Source organism: Spinacia oleracea, chromosome 2 (assembly GCF_020520425.1).
Source record: "Spinacia oleracea cultivar Varoflay chromosome 2, BTI_SOV_V1, whole genome shotgun sequence".
NCBI lineage: Eukaryota > Viridiplantae > Streptophyta > Magnoliopsida > Caryophyllales > Amaranthaceae > Spinacia > Spinacia oleracea.
The window spans coordinates 31,333,053-31,351,425 of NC_079488.1; the positions used below are offsets into that span (position 1 = coordinate 31,333,053).

General features: G+C 38.2%; 1 protein-coding gene across 1 annotated transcript; it reads left to right on the plus strand.

Annotated features, from left to right (window-relative positions):
• Positions 1-4,016: 4,016 nt before the first annotated feature.
• LOC110794140 (S-adenosylmethionine decarboxylase proenzyme-like) lies at positions 4,017-5,686 on the plus strand. Its single transcript, XM_021999083.2, has one exon. The coding sequence runs from the start codon at positions 4,177-4,179 to the stop codon at positions 5,500-5,502; it is 1,326 nt and encodes a 441-aa protein (XP_021854775.1). The 5' UTR covers positions 4,017-4,176; the 3' UTR covers positions 5,503-5,686.
• Positions 5,687-18,373: the final 12,687 nt, after the last annotated feature.

Genomic DNA, 18,373 nt, shown 5'->3' on the forward strand with positions numbered 1-18,373 from the left:
TACCCTCTTCACTTGGCTTCTTGTACATTTTAAAAAAAAGAAAAAAAAAATATATTGACAAGTATATCAAGGAATATGAAATCAATACGAGTTAGTAGAATTGGTGGGGAACTCGAGTCTCATACTCTCATCTTCTACGTTATGCTAGTGGTTCACGTATTGACCTATATAGTTAAAGTGACTAACCTGAAAAGGTGTTGGTTTAATAGGGTTATTCCTACCTACTAAAAAAAATTGAAAAAGGATTATATTACAAATATAGTTTTCAAAAGCATAAACTAATTAGGCTAATTAATCTTCCTATCAATTTGGAGGATTAGAGTTTAAAGGGTTAAGTACAATTAAATTATACTTCGTACTTGTTAGGTCATTTTAATTACGTACTCATTTCAGTAATACATTACCGCCTTTACTAATTATCATGGACGATATATTATACTTATTTTGTACATACAATTTTCTCGAACAGCTAAGCGCAACCTAGTAAAAATTAGGTGAAGAGTGCACAACCACAGATATGAGTAGTAATAGAGTAAATAATTAATCTTTCCTATCAATGAGGAGAATTGTAGAAACTAAAGAGTTACGTACACTTCAACTATACATTCAATTATGTACTCATTTCAATTAATACATTATTACCTTTACTAATCCGACCATTATACTTACTCATACATTGTAGAGTAGATGTTAGCTAGGGATGATAATAAGGATGTTTGCAACTTTTAAGGCAAGTAATTTTGATTCAATTGCTTACTTTTTAACAAACTACTGTTGTATTGTATATGCCGACTCTCTTAATTATAGTTAGTCAATATATATTCCCATCATTTTAAAATACCAGTAACACTTTATTTTTTACACTGTTCACATTATCTATTTTGTTTGTTTTTATAATCGATCTATACTTTAGGAAAAACCTATTCATATGAGATCTTGTTAAATTCATCTTAAAATTTATATTTTGCAAATTTCTTTTTGTTTATTTTTTAATTTATTGATAATTAAAATTATTAATGATTCAAATTATACACCGAGAAGCGTGAAAAGTAAATTGTTAGCAACTAAATATATACGGAAGAGTATTTGTAGTGATGATGACTCAAACATGACTGAATAATACTCTAGTATGTAGCGCTGCTAATGCTGCCTTAGCAATGAGTAACTAAGATATACTGACATGTTAAAAGATTTTTAACTAAATATTTATTAATTTCGAGGCATAATTATGAAATTGTTTTTGTCCATAAACGTTGCATGGGAACTGAAGGCGTGACAATTTATTAAATTAATAGCATTAATATAGCTGTTGTTTTATTATAATTAGTCTACACAAATTATGGGACTAATTTTGTTGTAAGGAGTAGACTGTAGACTCAGTAGAGTGACATTTTCTATCCTCGATATCATTGATATGGTGTTCAATGCTCGTCTTGGCCTCTTAGGCCATAAATATCTATGATTTTGACATTTTGAAATAAAAAATATATTACTTTTTGTTATTTTCACCGTTGTTCTTAAAAGTTGCAGCTCAACTAACCTTGTCGAAAATTTACACACTATATGTTGGCCGAAAGTCGGAAGGCACACATTTGATTGATTTTGGAATTCTTTCTTAAACACATTTTTGCTTGACTTTTTGCTGTATTTACCGCTATAATCATAGGTGTTGCTTGGCTAAGCTTGTCCGGAAATTTAGACACTAACCATTGAAACTTGAAAGACATACCTTTAAAAGCTTCTGACACGCATAAAAAATCGTGTTTTTACAATGAATGTGCCTAAATCGACAATTGATATGCCGAAATCAATTTTCGATCCGCAAACATTCTTATATCCACAGTGATCGATTTGTTGGAGTAGATAGAGTTATAGAGGGAGGCATTAATATCATTGATATGGTTTTCATTGCTCGTCTTTAGCCACAAAGATACGTGATTTCAAAATTTTAGAAAAAAAAACAATTCAAAATGTTTGGTTGACTTTTTATTTTTTACCGTTGTTCTTAAAAGTTGTTGCTCAACTAACGCTGTCGAAAATTTAGACACTACACATTGGCCGAAAGGCATCTTTGCTTGATTTTCGACTACTTTTACCACTATAATCAAAGTTGTTCAAAGTTATTGCTCGGCGGTTAACCATGTCGGAAAATTTAGATACTACCAATTAAAACACATGCGTTTAAAAGGTTTTTAAACACATAAAATCGTGCTCTTACAATAAATGTGCTTAAATCAACATTTAATATGCCAAAATCGATTCTCAATCCGCAAACATTTTCATATCCACAGTAATTGATATGCCAAAATGGATTCCCCATTCGCGAACATTCTCATATCCACATTAATTTGTCGGAGTAGATTGAGTTATAGAGAGAGGCATCAGGCCGACAAAAAACATAGTTCTACTGCAGCTCCACAAACCTTTTAAGAAAGATTACACACAATATCAAACCGTACAAAAAAGAGTGATCCAAAATCTATAGTAGTCGTAGCTGCCTAGCTGGCAGCTGCCTATAATTTACTTGATAAATACTCCCTCCGTCCCGGAATACTTGACCTGTTTTCCTTATCGGGTCGTCCCTTAATACTTGACCTGTTTCTAAAAATGGAAATATTCTAACAATATTATATTATTTCTCACTCCACCTTTATTAACCCACATACCCCCTACTCCATACAAAAAATAATTAAAAATTCAACCCCTACTCTCCCCCAACCCCACCTCTTAACCCACCTCCCACTAACTACATTAAAATAATACCCCACTATCAACTAGTACCTATTAAATTAAATAAGTCAATTCAAGTTCCTTAAACTCTGTGCCGGTCAAACCGAGTCGAGTATTTCGGGACGGAGGGAGTAACCTTTAAAAGAAACAACAATCATACTGCGTACTTCCTCCGTATTTTTTTAAGAGATACACTTGGTTGGGCACGGGTCTTAAGAAGAATAAATTAAAGAAGTGGGGTTGGAGTAGATATTTTAATAAATAAGTACATTGGGGACCATGTCCTTTTGAACAAATGGAGGTGGGGGTGGGGTGGGTATAGTTGTAAAATTATTTTTTAATTGGATGGTGGGTCATAAAGTGTAGTAGATATATTATTTAATTAGGTGGTGGGGTTGATAAGTTACCAAAAATGGCAAGTGTATCTCTTAAAAAAATACGGAGGGAGTAATAAACAACAAGTTAACTATATTTCTTCTCCGTTTCCTAAATATTGTACCGTAATACGTTAATTTTTACGCTTTAAACATATGACTTTGACACTTAATATCTCAAATTAATTATCCATAAATAAAAATTATTAAAATTGTTATTTATTAGAAACTATATATCAATATAATTACAAAAGATGGTCAAAACTTATGGTGTAAAAGTCCAAACGGTAGATATTTAAGGAACGAAGGAAATATAATAGTTTCAGCTTCTTTTTGTTGAAGTTTTCAAAATTGACATCATTACTATAGGTATAACTATTAATCGGGATTCGGGGTGTATTCTGGGTGGATAGGTTCCAATTCCCTCTCAAATTGTTGTTGTAGGGGATAAAACACGCGGTCCGCCCTACCAAGTTCAATCTCAATCACCACTGAACCAACTGACAATTATCCCAATTTTTTAACTTAAGATTCAATCTAAATCATATCGGTACTTATAATTTACAAAACCAAAAAACCAAAAACTAAAAACTGAAAACTGAAGGTAACATTAATGAAAACATTAATATCTAACAACGTGCATTAATGAAAACATTTTAATTTTGTTGTTGTGGCCTTGATCTCATGATCTTCCCAGCAAACCAGGAGACCACTTCTTTGGCACGCCCATTAGGCTAGCAGCAGCAGCAGCATCAGCATGGCACATCATTTTATATTTTCACATGAACCACTTATTGGTATCATTGCATCTATTCAAGCATGCCCATTTAACCCACCCATTTTATCCAATTATCTTTTTTTTTTCATTTTTAATTGTTTCAATTCATTTTGTTTCCATATATATACTTCACCAAATCTTGTCAAGCAGTAGAATTCTCAAACTTATTACAAACACTATTTCTCTCTCTCACTCTCCTTTAAGTATAATAGTTTCCTAGAGAGTTTATATAAATAAACTCGATAAAACGTTACGGTACGTTAACAACGTTTTGTGATTTGATTATATTAAGTAATGGCCGTTTCTTATTGCGAAAAGAACGACAATGTTGAGACGGGTCAACCCGTTGTTTCAGCTATTGGGTTTGAGGGGTTTGAGAAGCGGCTCGAGATTACATTCTCGGGCCTACATGTTTTTAATGGTCCGTCTGGTAGCAGATTAGGACTGCGGTCGTTAACTCGGGCTCAACTCGACTCGTTTCTTGATGCGGCTGCTTGTACTATTGTGGCTGAGTTGTCCAGCTCGGAATTTGACTCATACGTGTTGTCTGAGTCAAGTTTGTTTGTGTACCCACATAAGATCATTCTAAAGACATGTGGGACCACCAAGTTGCTCTTTGCTATTGATCCGGTTCTCAAACTCGCTGACTCAGTTGGACTCACTGTGTCAAGCGTGCTCTACTCAAGGGGGACGTTTATTTTCCCAAATGCCCAAGTTGCCCCCCATAGAAGCTTCTCCGAGGAAGTTAGTTACTTGAATAGGTATTTTGGTAATTTGGCATCTGGGCCCCATGCTTACGTTTTGGGCGATCCGACGGTGTTAAACCGTCATTGGCACGTCTACTCCGCGTCGTCCACCACTGACGTGGAGGATCAGACGGCTAATGTTACTTTGGAGATGTGCATGACGGGGCTAAACCGCGAAAAGGCCGGTGTATTTTGCAAAAAGGAGGGGCATTTGGCTAAGGAAATGACCAAAATGTCCAAGATTAATGAAATCATCTCAAGTCACGTGATTTGCGACGTTGATTTTGATCCTTGTGGGTACTCTATGAATGGTGTAGATGGCGGCTCTTACTCGACCGTGCACGTGACCCCCGAAGATGGGTTCAGCTACGGTAGTTACGAAGTCATGGGGTGTGACTCGAGTTCGGTCCGGTTCGAGCCATTGGTCCAGAGAGTGCTAAGGGGTTTTGAACCGAAAGAGTTTTCTATCGCTGTCACGAGTTTTGGAGATGGTGTGGCACGTGATTGGGTAAGCGAGAAGAGCGCTGACGTGGAAGGTTACACGTGCCAGAGTGTAGTGAAACAAGAGTTGCCAGCTGGCGGTTTCGTCTTATATAAGACGTACGAGGCCGTTGTACCAACGCGTGAGGCATGCGTGCCTAAATCAATCATAACTTTGCCTTGTTGGAAAACGGAAGTTGTAGAAGTGGCGGGCGACGGTGACGAGATGGCGGCTTACGGCCGTGTTATGGGTGGTGGGTTCTTAGGATGGGAAAATGCAATAATGAGAACAGCTTCATGTGCAAACGTCATAGATAGTCGTCAAATAAGTCTAGTTGAGTTTTTTTATTCATTTTTCTTTTTTTTGGGATTTAGAATTACAAGAGCTCACTAGCTAGAATATAAAAGATCGTGTGCGTAATAGTCCGCTCGCATGCAAAAGAATGATTGTACAATAGCAACTCACTCTTCACTCTTGGGTTGTGCTTTTGTGTCACCTCTTTTAATTAGGTTTTGTTTTGTCATATTCAATGACATTTAGTAATTAAGAGATATTCTTTTAATTTCGTATTAATTAATTTTACCGAGAACTCAAGACCGGACACAAGGGCACACTTCTAGTATGCTCCTGTAAATGCTACAAAACATACCTCGTTATCCTCTTATAAACTTTTTTTTATATCAACCTAACGAAAATTTTACTTGGAAGAGACGTTTTATACGACGATCAATTATAAAAATCGAAATTAATAAGGTCAAAGTTGACAAATTAATGAAAAAGTCAACCTTAACTATTACTTTATATATTTGTTTTTTTTTTTTTTTTGATGTTAAAGAGAGGCAAGTCTCGTACACTTTATTCGAGACAATGATCGTTCAAGTAAAGAACCACTTTCTTTACAACATAAAGTAATGATAATAGATGAACTAATGTTAAAAACGAACATCTTTTGGATAACTAAAGGCGGGGAAAAGGAGTATGTGATTTTAAAAGAGCTATTGCAAGTATCCATTTACAAGGATAACAATTTCATATTCAGAAGTGTGACTTATCAGAAAGAGATATCGCAAGTACCCACTTACAAGGATATCAATTTCATACTCAGAATCGTGACTTAATTATCGGAATGAGCTATCACAAGTATTTAGGACTTTGGTAGTGTGTTCCTTATGTCATAGGCCGGGCTGTGATACGTGCATGTATGAATGGTACAAACTACAAAGTAGGCCAACCCGACCCATCCCCTTGTATATATCCAAGTAATCACACTATTGATTTTCATATCAACATCACCATCTCGACTCCCATCCGTTTGGACTGGCCTTGTTAATTTGTTATCACCACACTAGTTCAAATTAAACAATCAATATGATTATTATTATTTCTGTTGATTCCTGGGTTTTGATGATGACAAGCTTAAAACTATGCTAACAATGGTTTGTCTAAGGAATGTCACAACAGGCCACCATAAGTCTATAATGCTCGTAGTAAGAACAATACATGGAGAAGCAAGCTGAGAAGCTATGAAGAGTACAAGTCCAAAGCGTATGGAAAGATTAAATCATGGGCTAAGAAGTGTGAAGCCCAGCAAGTCTTATAAGTCCAGAAAGGTATAAGATCAGTGTATTCAAATACAGCTTAGTATGGGAACAGAACATTTCATAGAGTCCTAAATCAGTTTTGTTTTACAAAAGATAAGTGTCGATGTTCAAAGCTGATTTTACTATCCTACTTGAGGTTGAACTCTTAAGAATTTGAGTTAATATACAACTCTCAAATTCGTAAAGATTGATTTTTTTTAAACGCGTTGTAAAGAAGTTATTTGCGAAAATCTATCTTTTGAAAAGAGTCCTAAATTGTGTTGAATTGGAATCTAGGGTAAACTCTTAGTTTCTTATAAATAGACCTCAAGTTCTTCACGAAAGTTTTCATCAGACTTATTTTACATTAACCGGAAGCTTTCAGGTATTATCCTTAAAGTCTTAATCTTTAAAGAGTCTGTTCATGTTCCCATATAGAGCAGTATTTGTTGCTTGATCTTATATCTTGTGTTAGTATTAGTTTATTATCTATTCGTTTCATTATTGTTGTTGAGCTATTGTATGAGAAGCCTGAGTCAGGCTTACTAGAGCAAGAGAGAAGATCTCACGAGAGATCTGTGAGGAGAAGCAGTTGAGGGACTGTTTCCATAAGGGAAGGAACAAAGAGGGTTGTTCCTAGTCATCTGTAATCAGAGGCGAATAACAGATTGTGGCCCGAGTAGATTAGGCTTGTAAAGAAACTGAGTTGTTTTGCCTAATTAGTGAATGTGTTTAAGTCCCCAAAGGGGCCGTGGTTTTTTCCTCTCTATTGGGCCTAGAGAGTTTTCCACGCTAAATCTTGTGTGCATATTTAACTGTTTCTGTTCCTAGTAGTTTAATTTGTGTAAAACCGTAAAATATCAATTCACCCCCCCTCTTGAGGAACTCTGTAAAACTAACAATTGGTATCAGAGCCAGAACCCTTTAATTGCAGGTAACTCTGTCGGGAAAAACGATTCTGAAGCTATGAACACTACTGAGAAACTAGAAGAGGGATACTCAACACAACGACCTCCAATGTTTAGTGGCAAGTACTATTCTTATTGGAGAAACATAATGGAGATTTTCATTTAGGCTGAAAACTATCAAGTATGGAGAGTTATTGAAGTTGGAGACTTCCAAGTCACTAAGATGAATACCTTTGGAGAAACTGTTCCTAAGCCAATTGCAGAATTTGACAAGGCTGACTATGAAAAGCTTGAACTCAATGCCATGGCTGTTAAAATTCTGCACTGTGGACTAGGTCCAAACGAGCACAATAGAGTAATGGGCTGCAAGAATGCGAAGCAGATTTGGGATCTGCTCCAGGTCACTCATGAAGGAACAAACGAAGTCAAAAGATCAAAAATTGATCTCTTAATGCACCACTATGAGCTGTTCACCATGAAATCCTCTAAAACAATTCAAGACATGATTACTCGCTTCACGAACATCATCAATGAATTGAACTCTCTTGGCAAAATCATAACTCTTGAGGAACAAGTTAGGAAGGTTCTAAGAAGTCTTCCACAAGATCCATGGATGGCCAAGGTTACTGCTCTTCAGGAAACTAAAGACTTCACCAAGTTTAACCTGGAACAACTGGCTGGGTCTCTCTTGACTCATGAACTACAATTGAATGCACAACCTTCAGAGAATACTGAAAATAGGGCTCTTGCTCTAAAAACTGAAAATGATGAAAACTCTGAAGAAGACGAGGAGACTGCCCTATTTGCTAGGAGATTCAGAAGAATGTTTAGAAACTACAAAGATGGAGATCATAGAAGCAAACCAAATCGAAAATTCTCCAAAACTAACACTGGATGCCATAAGTGCGGAAACCTGGAACATCGCAATAGAGAATGTCCCCTTTGGGATCAAGAACGAGGAAAAGGAAAGGAAACAGCCAAAGACAGATTTAAAGACAACAGGAACTCCTTCTCCAAAACTGAGGTAAGGAAAGCCATGATAGCTGCATGGGGAGACTCTTCCTCAGACGAGGAACAGGAACAACCCAATGAAGAAACCGATCACCTATGCCTTGTAGCTGAACATGAAGAAGATGGATCAGACTCAGCATGCGAAAAATTCCAGGTCGAAGTGAGGGGGAACAACACATGGTATCTAGACAGTGGTTGTTCCAAGCACATGACAGGAGACAGAAGCAGATTTCTCTCACTCACGACCTATGAAGGTGGAACCGTGACTTTTGGCGATAATAAAAAGGGTAACATCATTGGCATTGGTAAGGTTGGTAAGTCAAAGTCTCACTCCATCGATAATGTATTTTTGGTTGAAGGATTAGGACATAGTTTATTAAGCATTTCTCAATTCTGTGACAAAGAAAATTATGCAAAATTCTTCTCAAATAAATGTCTAATCATCAACAGTAACACTGAAGCAGTGATCTTAGAGGGACAAAGGAAAGGGAACACATATGTGGTTAACCTTAACTCCGTTCCTCACTCCAATCTGACCTGTCTCAATGTTATTGAAGATGATCCTTTGTTATGGCACAAAAGATTTGGTCATGCTAGTTTTTCTCTAATGAACAAGTTGAATTCAAAAAATTTAGTCACAGGTCTCCCGAACACAAAGTTTGCAAAACTATCGGTCTGTGATGCCTGTATCAAAGGAAAGCAAGTAAGAACATCTTTTAAATCTAAGGGAGTAATCAGTACAACAAGACCACTGGAGCTGATCCACATGGATTTATGTGGACCAATGAGAACTCAAAGTAGGAGTGGAAAGAAGTATGTGCTCGTAATTGTAGATGACTTCTCAAGATACACATGGGTAATTTTCCTAGCTAGCAAGGAAGAAACATTTGAAGAATTCTTAGCGTTCGCCTCTAGGGTTCAACGACAAAGCAATCACAAACTGGTCCACATTATATCAGATCATGGTACAGAATTTCAAAACAAAAGGTTTGACGATCTATGTAAAGAATCAGGAATAGATCATAATTTCTCTGCTCCCAGAACACCTCAACAAAACGGTGTTGTAGAAGAAAGAACTGGACTCTCGAAGACATGACAAGAACAATGCTGATTGCTAGTGGACTTCCAAAATGTTTCTGGGCAGAAGCTTTAAACACAGCATGCTATGTACTCAACCGATTATTAATTAGAGCCATCAAAAATAAAACCCCATATGAACTGTATAAAGGAAGAAAACCCACTATAACACATCTCAGAGTCTTTGGATGCAAATGTTTTGTCCACAACAATGGAAAGGATCAACTGGGAAAATTTGATGCACGAAGCGACGAAGCTATATTTTTGGGATATGCCTCAAACAGCAAAGCATATCGAGTATTCAACAAAAGGACCATGTGCATGGAAGAAAGCATACACATTATATTTGATGAAACTGACTCCCAAAACTTTGTTACAGGTACAACCTCTGATGGAAACTTCGAACTAGGACTCACAAGAGAAACAGAAGACGAAGAGATAAGAAGAACTTCTCAAAGAGAAGAACAGGCTCAGAATGAAGAAACACCTGAAGGCGGCACAGATGAAGTGGAACAGATACAAACTGAAGATCATACAGAACCAAATGCACAAGTGGAACAGCTTGCTGAAGAAGTCACTACACCATTCCAACCCAGACCTTGGAAACATCAAAGCTCACATCCACTTGACCAAATAATTAGTGATCTCGGACGAGGAACAACAACGAGATCACAACTCAAAAACTTTTGTGCTTTCTATGCCTATTTATCCATGATTGAACCTAAAAATTATAAAGAGGCACTAACTGACTCTGATTGGATCATTGCCATGCAGGAGGAACTCAATGAATTCGAAAGGAATAAGGTATGGCACCATGAGCCCACACCTCTGACCAATCGAGTAATAGGTCTAAAGTGGGTATTCCGAAACAAACAAGATGAACATGCAACTATTACTAGGAACAAAGCCAGATTGGTTGTCAAGGGGTACAATCAACAAGAAGGGATAGACTTTGAAGAAACATTTGCTCCTGTTGGCAGAATGGAAGCAATACGCATACTTATAGCATTTGCATCATACATCGGGTTCAAACTCTATCAAATGGATGTAAAATGTGCGTTCCTAAACGGATATCTTAAAGAGGAAGTCTATGTGGAACAACCACCAGGATTTGAAGATCCAGAATACCCCTCACATGTATACAAGCTAGACAAAGCACTATACGGACTAAAACAAGCCCCAAGAGCCTGGTATGAACGTCTCTCTCATTTTCTATTAGACAATCAATTCAATCGAGGTAAGGTTGACAGAACCCTGTTTCTTAAATCAAGAGACACAGACATATTAATTGTTCAAATATATGTTGATGATATCATATTTGGTGCAACTAACGAGGAGCTTTGCAAAGAATTCTCTGATTTAATGCAGCAAGAATTTCAGATGAGCATGATGGGAGAACTAAACTTCTTCCTAGGTCTCCAAATTAAACAAACGGAACAAGGCATCATGATCCACCAACAGAAATACATAAAGGATCTCATAAAGAAATATGGAATGGAGTCAGCTAAAAGCAATCATACACCCATGGGAACTACCACAAGGCTAGATGAGGATCAAGAAGGTAAAAGTATAGATCAAACAAGGTACAGAGGTATGATTGGTTCATTACTTTATCTCACAGCAAGCAGACCAGACATTGCCTTTAGTGTAGGTGTCTGTGCTCGGTTTCAATCTAATCCTAAAGAATCTCATCTTACAGCAGTCAAAAGAATTCTAAGATACCTAAAAGGCACTGACGATTTATGTTTATGGTATCCTAACTATGATCACTTTGACCTAAAAGGATATACAGATGCTGATTATGCAGGGGATTTAGTTAACAGAAAGAGCACATCATGGATGGTTCAGTTCCTAGGAGCATGTGCCGTTTCTTGGGCATCAAAGAAACAAAACACTGTGGCACTATCTGTTAGGTTATGATACATATGATATTACATAAATCATGCGGAAACAACCATTAACCCAGGAATACATATTATTTACACATAATCATATAGCATAATTTAGATGCATACTCTTTGTTGCGTGCCTTCCCTAGCTGCGCCCGAACCGAACAAGAACAAGTCTTTAAGACTCCAAGTGTCGTCCCTCCGTAGATAGTCCACAGCACGTCCGAATCCGCCTTAAGATTGACCAACTAGAATCGCCCTTAAGGTACTAGAATTTTCGGCACTTTTGAGCAAGATGTGTGACTGAATTTTTCTCTCAAAAACTCACTTTGAATACTTTTTTAAACTCGTTATAAGTTGTGAACCCAGGCCACATATTTATAGGGGTATGGAAAGAGAATTGGAATCCTATTAGGATACGAATTAATTAAACTTAGAATCCTACAAGAACTCTAATTAATTAATTTATCAAATAGAATTAGGAATTTAATCATTAACCGAACTCTGCACGTTTTAGGAATCGTGCATGAACACAAACTCACACACACACACACGGCAGCCACGATGGGCCGCCCATGCGCGTGCGTGCGAGCAGCAGCCCACGCAGCGAGGCCTACGCGAGCTACAAGCCCACGCAAGCACCTGCGCGCGCTGCGCGCGCTGCCACGGCCTGCTGGGCCTGGCCTTGCGCTGGGCCTGGCGTGGCCTTGGCTGTTCGTGTGGCGCGCTTGGCTTGCTGGGCGATGGCCTGGCTTCGTGCTGGGCCCTCGTTCGGCAGGCCTCGTCCGATGCTTATTCGTACGATATGCTTCCGATTAAATTTCCGATTCCGGAATTCATTTCCGATACGAGCAATATTTAACATTTCCGATTCCGGAATTAATTTCCGTTTCGAACAAATATTTAATATTTCCGTTTCCGGAATTATTTTCCGATTCCGATAATATTTCCGATTCTGACAATATTTCCGTTTCCGGCAATATTTCCGATTCTGGCAATATTTCCATTTCCGATAATATTTTCCGATACGTACCATGTTTCCGTTTCCGGCAACATCTACGACTTGGATAATATTTATATTTCCGATACGATCCATATTTCCGTTTCCGGCAATATCATCGTTTCCGGAGTATTCATTTCTTGCCTGTGACGATCTCAGCTCCCACTGAAACCAAGATCCGTCGATTCCGAATATTCATAGATAGAGTATCTAATGCCATTAGATACTTGATCCGTTTACGTACTATTTGTGTGACCCTACGGGTTCAGTCAAGAGTAAGCTGTGGATTAATATTATTAATTCCACTTGAACTGAAGCGGCCTCTAGCTAGGCATTCAGCTCACTTGATCTCACTGAATTATTAACTTGTTAATTAATACTGAACCGCATTTATTAGACTTATCATAGAATGCATACTTGGACCAAGGGCATTATTTCCTTCAGTCTCCCACTTGTCCTTAGGGACAAGTGTGCATTTCCTAATTCCTTTGTCGCTCGATGCTTGCTCTTGAACATAAGGTAAGAGTTGTCATCCTTATTATGTCCAGAGGTGTTTCTCGGTTTCAGAGTTCAACTGATCAAATAAACAGATAATCATAGCCTATGATTCATCCGAGCACGGCCATGCATTTCACAGTTTCTAGCTCTCCGAGTGGCCTTGTACAACTTTTAAGCATCTCATCCCGATTTATGGGAGGAGAATCCCAATCTTGCGATCTTGAGATTAGACTTCGTTTGATAGGTGATTACCTGAGCGTTGCCTTTATAGCCTCCTTTTACGGTGCGACGGTTGGTCAACGTCAAAGCAACCAGTTCTCAAACAAGTAATCTCAAATCACTCAGGTATTGAGGATTTAATGTCTAATAATTTTAATGAAATTTACTTATGACAGATTTTCATCTCTTACAGTAAAGTTTCATAGGTCTTGTCCGATACTAATCTTCCCAAAGTAAGTATCTATGCAAATGATTATGACATTGCCATGTCCACATAGTTCAAGAAACAGAACTACTAGTCATCTTGCATTCTAATCGTCTAACGTTTTCTATGCGTCCAATTTTATAGAAAACTCCGATTAGGGACCATTTTCAACCTTTGACATTCAAGTTCACTTGATAGACATTTCTTAGTCACAGGACTGGTCCTGACAGTCTATCTTGAATATATCGTCAAATTGAAGGGACTCATCATTTAATAAACCACAAATTAAATGGAAAAATGAATTCTTTTCATTTATTGTGAATGATTAACCAGTAATGTTTTACAAAGGTTTAAACTCTAAAACTTTAAAACATTAAATAGAGACATCAAAGCCATTCTCCAATATGCTTGATTCCCATAGCTGCAGTGTGCGAGTTGTGCTTCGCCTGCGGCAGAGGTTTAGTTAATGGATCTGATATGTTGTCATCAGTTCCAATCTTGCTTATCTCGACTTCTTTTCTTTCAACGAACTCTCGTAGAAGGTGAAATCTACGAAGTACATGCTTGGCTCTCTGGTGGTGTCTAAGCTCTTTTGCCTGTGCAATAGCTCCGTTATTGTCACAATACAGGGCTATTGGTCCTTTAATGGAGGGGACTACACCAAGTTCACCTATGAACTTCCTTAGCCATATAGCTTCCTTTGCTGCTTCATATGCAGCAATGTACTCCGCTTCAGTTGTAGAATCCGCAATGGTGCTTTGCTTAGCACTTTTCCAGCTTACTGCTCCTCCGTTGAGGCAGAAGACAAACCCAGACTGTGATCTGAAATCATCTTTGTCGGTTTGGAAACTTGCGTCCGTATAGCCTTTAACAATTAATTCATCATCTCCACCATAGACCAGGAAGTCATCTTTGTGCCTTTTTAGGTACTTCAGAATGTTCTTGGCAGCAGTCCAATGCGCCTCTCCTGGGTCTGACTGGTATCTGCTCGTAGCACTGAGTGCGTACGCAACATCCGGGCGTGTACATATCATAGCTTACATTATTGAACCAATCAATGATGCATATGGAATCCCATTCATTCGTCTACGCTCATCAAGTGTTTTTGGGCACTGAGTCTTGCTTAGAGTCATTCCATGAGACATGGGTAGGTAGCCTCGCTTGGAGTCCGCCATCTTGAACCTATCAAGCACCTTATTGATATAAGTGCTTTGACTAAGTCCAATCATCCTTTTAGATCTATCTCTGTAAATCTTGATGCCCAATATGTACTGTGCTTCTCCTAGATCCTTCATCGAAAAATATTTCCCAAGCCAAATCTTGACAGAGTTCAACATAGGAATGTCATTTCCGATAAGTAATATGTCGTCGACATATAATACTAGGAAAGCAATTTTGCTCCCACTGACCTTCTTGTATACACAAGATTCGTCTGCGTTCTTGATGAAACCAAAGTCACTGACTGCTTCATCAAAACGTATATTCCAGCTCCTGGATGCCTGCTTCAATCCGTAGATTGACTTCTTTAGCTTGCATACCTTTTTAGCATTCTTTGGATCCTCAAAACCTTCAGGTTGTGTCATAAACACAGTTTCTGTTAAAACGCCGTTTAAGAAAGCAGTTTTGACATCCATCTGCCATATTTCGTAATCGTAATATGCAGCGATTGCTAACATTATCCGAATAGACTTTAGCATTGCAACTGGTGAAAAAGTTTCATCGTAATCCACACCGTGGACTTGCCTGTAACCTTTTGCAACCAATCTAGCTTTGAAAACTTCAAGTTTCCCATCCTTGTCCTTTTTCAGTTTGAAAACCCATTTGCTTCCAATGGCTTGATAGCCATCTGGCAAATCGACCAAATCCCATACTTGGTTTTCAGACATGGAGTCTAATTCAGATTGCATGGCTTCTTGCCATTGCTTGGAGCTAGGGCTCGTCATAGCTTGTTTGTAAGTCGCAGGTTCATCACTTTCAAGTAATAGAACGTCATAGCTCTCGTTCGTCAAAATACCTAAGTACCTTTCCGGTTGAGATCTATATCTTTGCGATCTACGCGGGGTAACATTTCTAGATTGACCATGATTCTCACTAGATTCTTCTAAAGATCTCTGAGTTTCATCCTGAATGTCATCTTGAGCATTCTCTAGAGTTTGTTGTTCGACTCGAATTTCTTCGAGGTCTACTTTTCTCCCACTTGTCATTTTGGAAATGTGATCTTTCTCCAAAAAGACACCATCTCGAGCAACAAACACTTTGTTCTCAGATGTATTGTAGAAGTAATACCCCTTTGTTTCCTTTGGATAGCCCACAAGGATACATTTGTCAGATTTTGGATGAAGTTTGTCTGAAATTAATCGTTTGACGTATACTTCACATCCCCAAATCTTAAGAAAAGACACATTTGGAGGCTTTCCAAACCATAATTCGTATGGAGTCTTTTCGACAGCTTTAGACGGAGCTCTATTTATAGTGGGTGCAGCTGTATTTAGTGCATGTCCCCAAAATTCTAATGGAAGTTCGGCCTGACCCATCATTGACCTGACCATGTCTAGCAAGGTTCTGTTCCTCCGTTCCGACACACCGTTCCATTGTGGTGTTCCAGGAGGAGTCAATTCTGATAGAATTCCACATTCTTTCAGATGGTCATCAAACTCATAGCTCAGATATTCACCGCCTCTATCAGACCGCAGTGCCTTAATCTTCTTGCCTAATTGATTCTCTACTTCACTCTGAAATTCCTTGAATTTGTCAAAGGATTCAGACTTATGCTTCATTAGGTAGACATAACCATACCTACTGAAGTCATCAGTGAAAGTGATAAAGTAGCTGAAACCACCTCTAGCATTTGTACTCATTGGTCCACATACATCTGTATGGATTAAACCCAATAGTTCATTTGCTCTTTCTCCAACTTTAGAGAAAGGTTGCTTTGTCATTTTGCCAAGTAAACATGATTCGCATTTACCATAATCCTCTAAGTCAAATGGTTCTAGAATTCCTTCCTTTTGAAGTCTTTCTAAGCGTTTCAAGTTTATATGGCCTAATCGACAATGCCACAGATAGGTGAGATCTGAATCATCCTTTTTGGCCTTTTTGGTATTTATGTTATATACTTGTTTGTCGTGATCTAATAAATAAAGTCCATTGACTAATCTAGCAGATCCATAAAACATCTCTTTAAAATAAAACGAACAACTATTGTCTTTTATTAAAAAGGAAAATCCCTTAGCATCTAAGCAAGAAACTGAAATGATGTTTTTAGTAAGACTTGGAACATGGAAACATTCTTCCAGTTCCAAAACTAGCCCGGAGGGCAACGACAAATAGTAAGTTCCTACAGCTAATGCAGCAATCCGTGCTCCATTTCCCACTCGTAGGTCGACTTCACCCTTGCTTAACTTTCTACTTCTTCTTAGTCCCTGTGGATTGGAACATAAGTGTGAGCCACAACCTGTATCTAATACCCAAGAAGTTGAATTAGCAAGTATACAGTCTATAACGAAAATACCTGAAGATGGAACGACTGTTCCGTTCTTCTGATCTTCCTTTAGCTTCAAGCAATCTCTCTTCCAATGCCCCTTCTTCTTGCAGTAGAAGCATTCGGATTCAGAAGTGGGTTGACTGACCTTCCTCTTTACAGATTTGGCGCCAGTTTGCTTAGTTGGGCTGGCCTTGTTGCCACCTTTCTTAGCATTCCTCTTCTTTCCAGATTTCTTGAACTTGCCCCCACGCACCATAAGCACATCATGCTTATCACTTTTGAGCGTCTTTTCAGCGGTCTTCAGCATACCGTGAAGCTCAGTGAGCGTTTTGTCCAGACTATTCATACTGTAGTTCAGTTTGAACTGATCATACCCGCTATGAAGAGAATGGAGGATGGTGTCTATAGCCATTTCCTGAGAAAATTGCTGATCCAGCCGACTCATATTCTCAATGAGTCCAATCATTTTGAGAACATGTGGACTTACGGGCTCGCCTTTCTTAAGCTTGGTCTCAAGAATTTGCCTATGAGTCTCGAATCTTTCGACTCGAGCCAGATCTTGGAACATGTTCTTCAACTCACTGATGATTGTGAAAGCATCTGAGTTGATGAACGTTTTCTGCAGATCCGCACTCATGGTGGCGAGCATTAGACATTTCACATCCTTGTTGGCATCAATCCAACGATTGAGGGCTGCCTGAGTGACCCCGTCGCCTGCAGCTTCGGGCATCGCCTCATCTAGGACATACTCCTTTTCTTCCTGCATAAGAACTATTTGCAAGTTCCTTTGCCAATCAAGGAAGGTTTTCCCGTTCAACTTCTCCTTTTCGAGAATTGATCGAATGTTGAATGAATTGTTGTTTTCCATATTAAAAACTACAATTGAAAAGAATAAACAAATAGATAACCATTCACAGTTTCTCTTAATAAACTTAAATTCTAGCATACATGCATAATTCAATGTTTATTAAGCATTTTATTCAAGTTATGTGTTCCGGCAGGTGTGAATAAAATGATTCCAAGATCCTAAAATCATTGAAGAACTAAGCACAGTTTGTCGACTTAATCCTAGAACATCTTAGGTAAGCAAAAGCCTTTTGCTAATAGTCTAGAAACTATTCTTGGTTGATAGGTACGTCTAAGAACTTATTAGGTAAACCTATCGATTTTGCCACGACATAAAAGGACTCCTTACTTATATCGTTGAGTTTCACCAAAACTAACATGTACTCACAATTGTTTGTGTACCTTGCCCCTTTAGGACCAATAAGTAACACCTCGCTGAGCGAAAACTATTACTAGATTGATGTAAAGGATATCCAAGCAAGTGTATATTTTGGCATGGCACCTTATAACTCAATTTTTTAAGTTTGGAACTTAAGGCTCTTACTAT

Coding starts and splice junctions, on each gene's coding strand:
- LOC110794140 (XM_021999083.2), top strand. CDS start 4,177: ATGGCCGTTTCTTATTGCGAAAAGAACGACAATGTTGAGACGGGTCAA.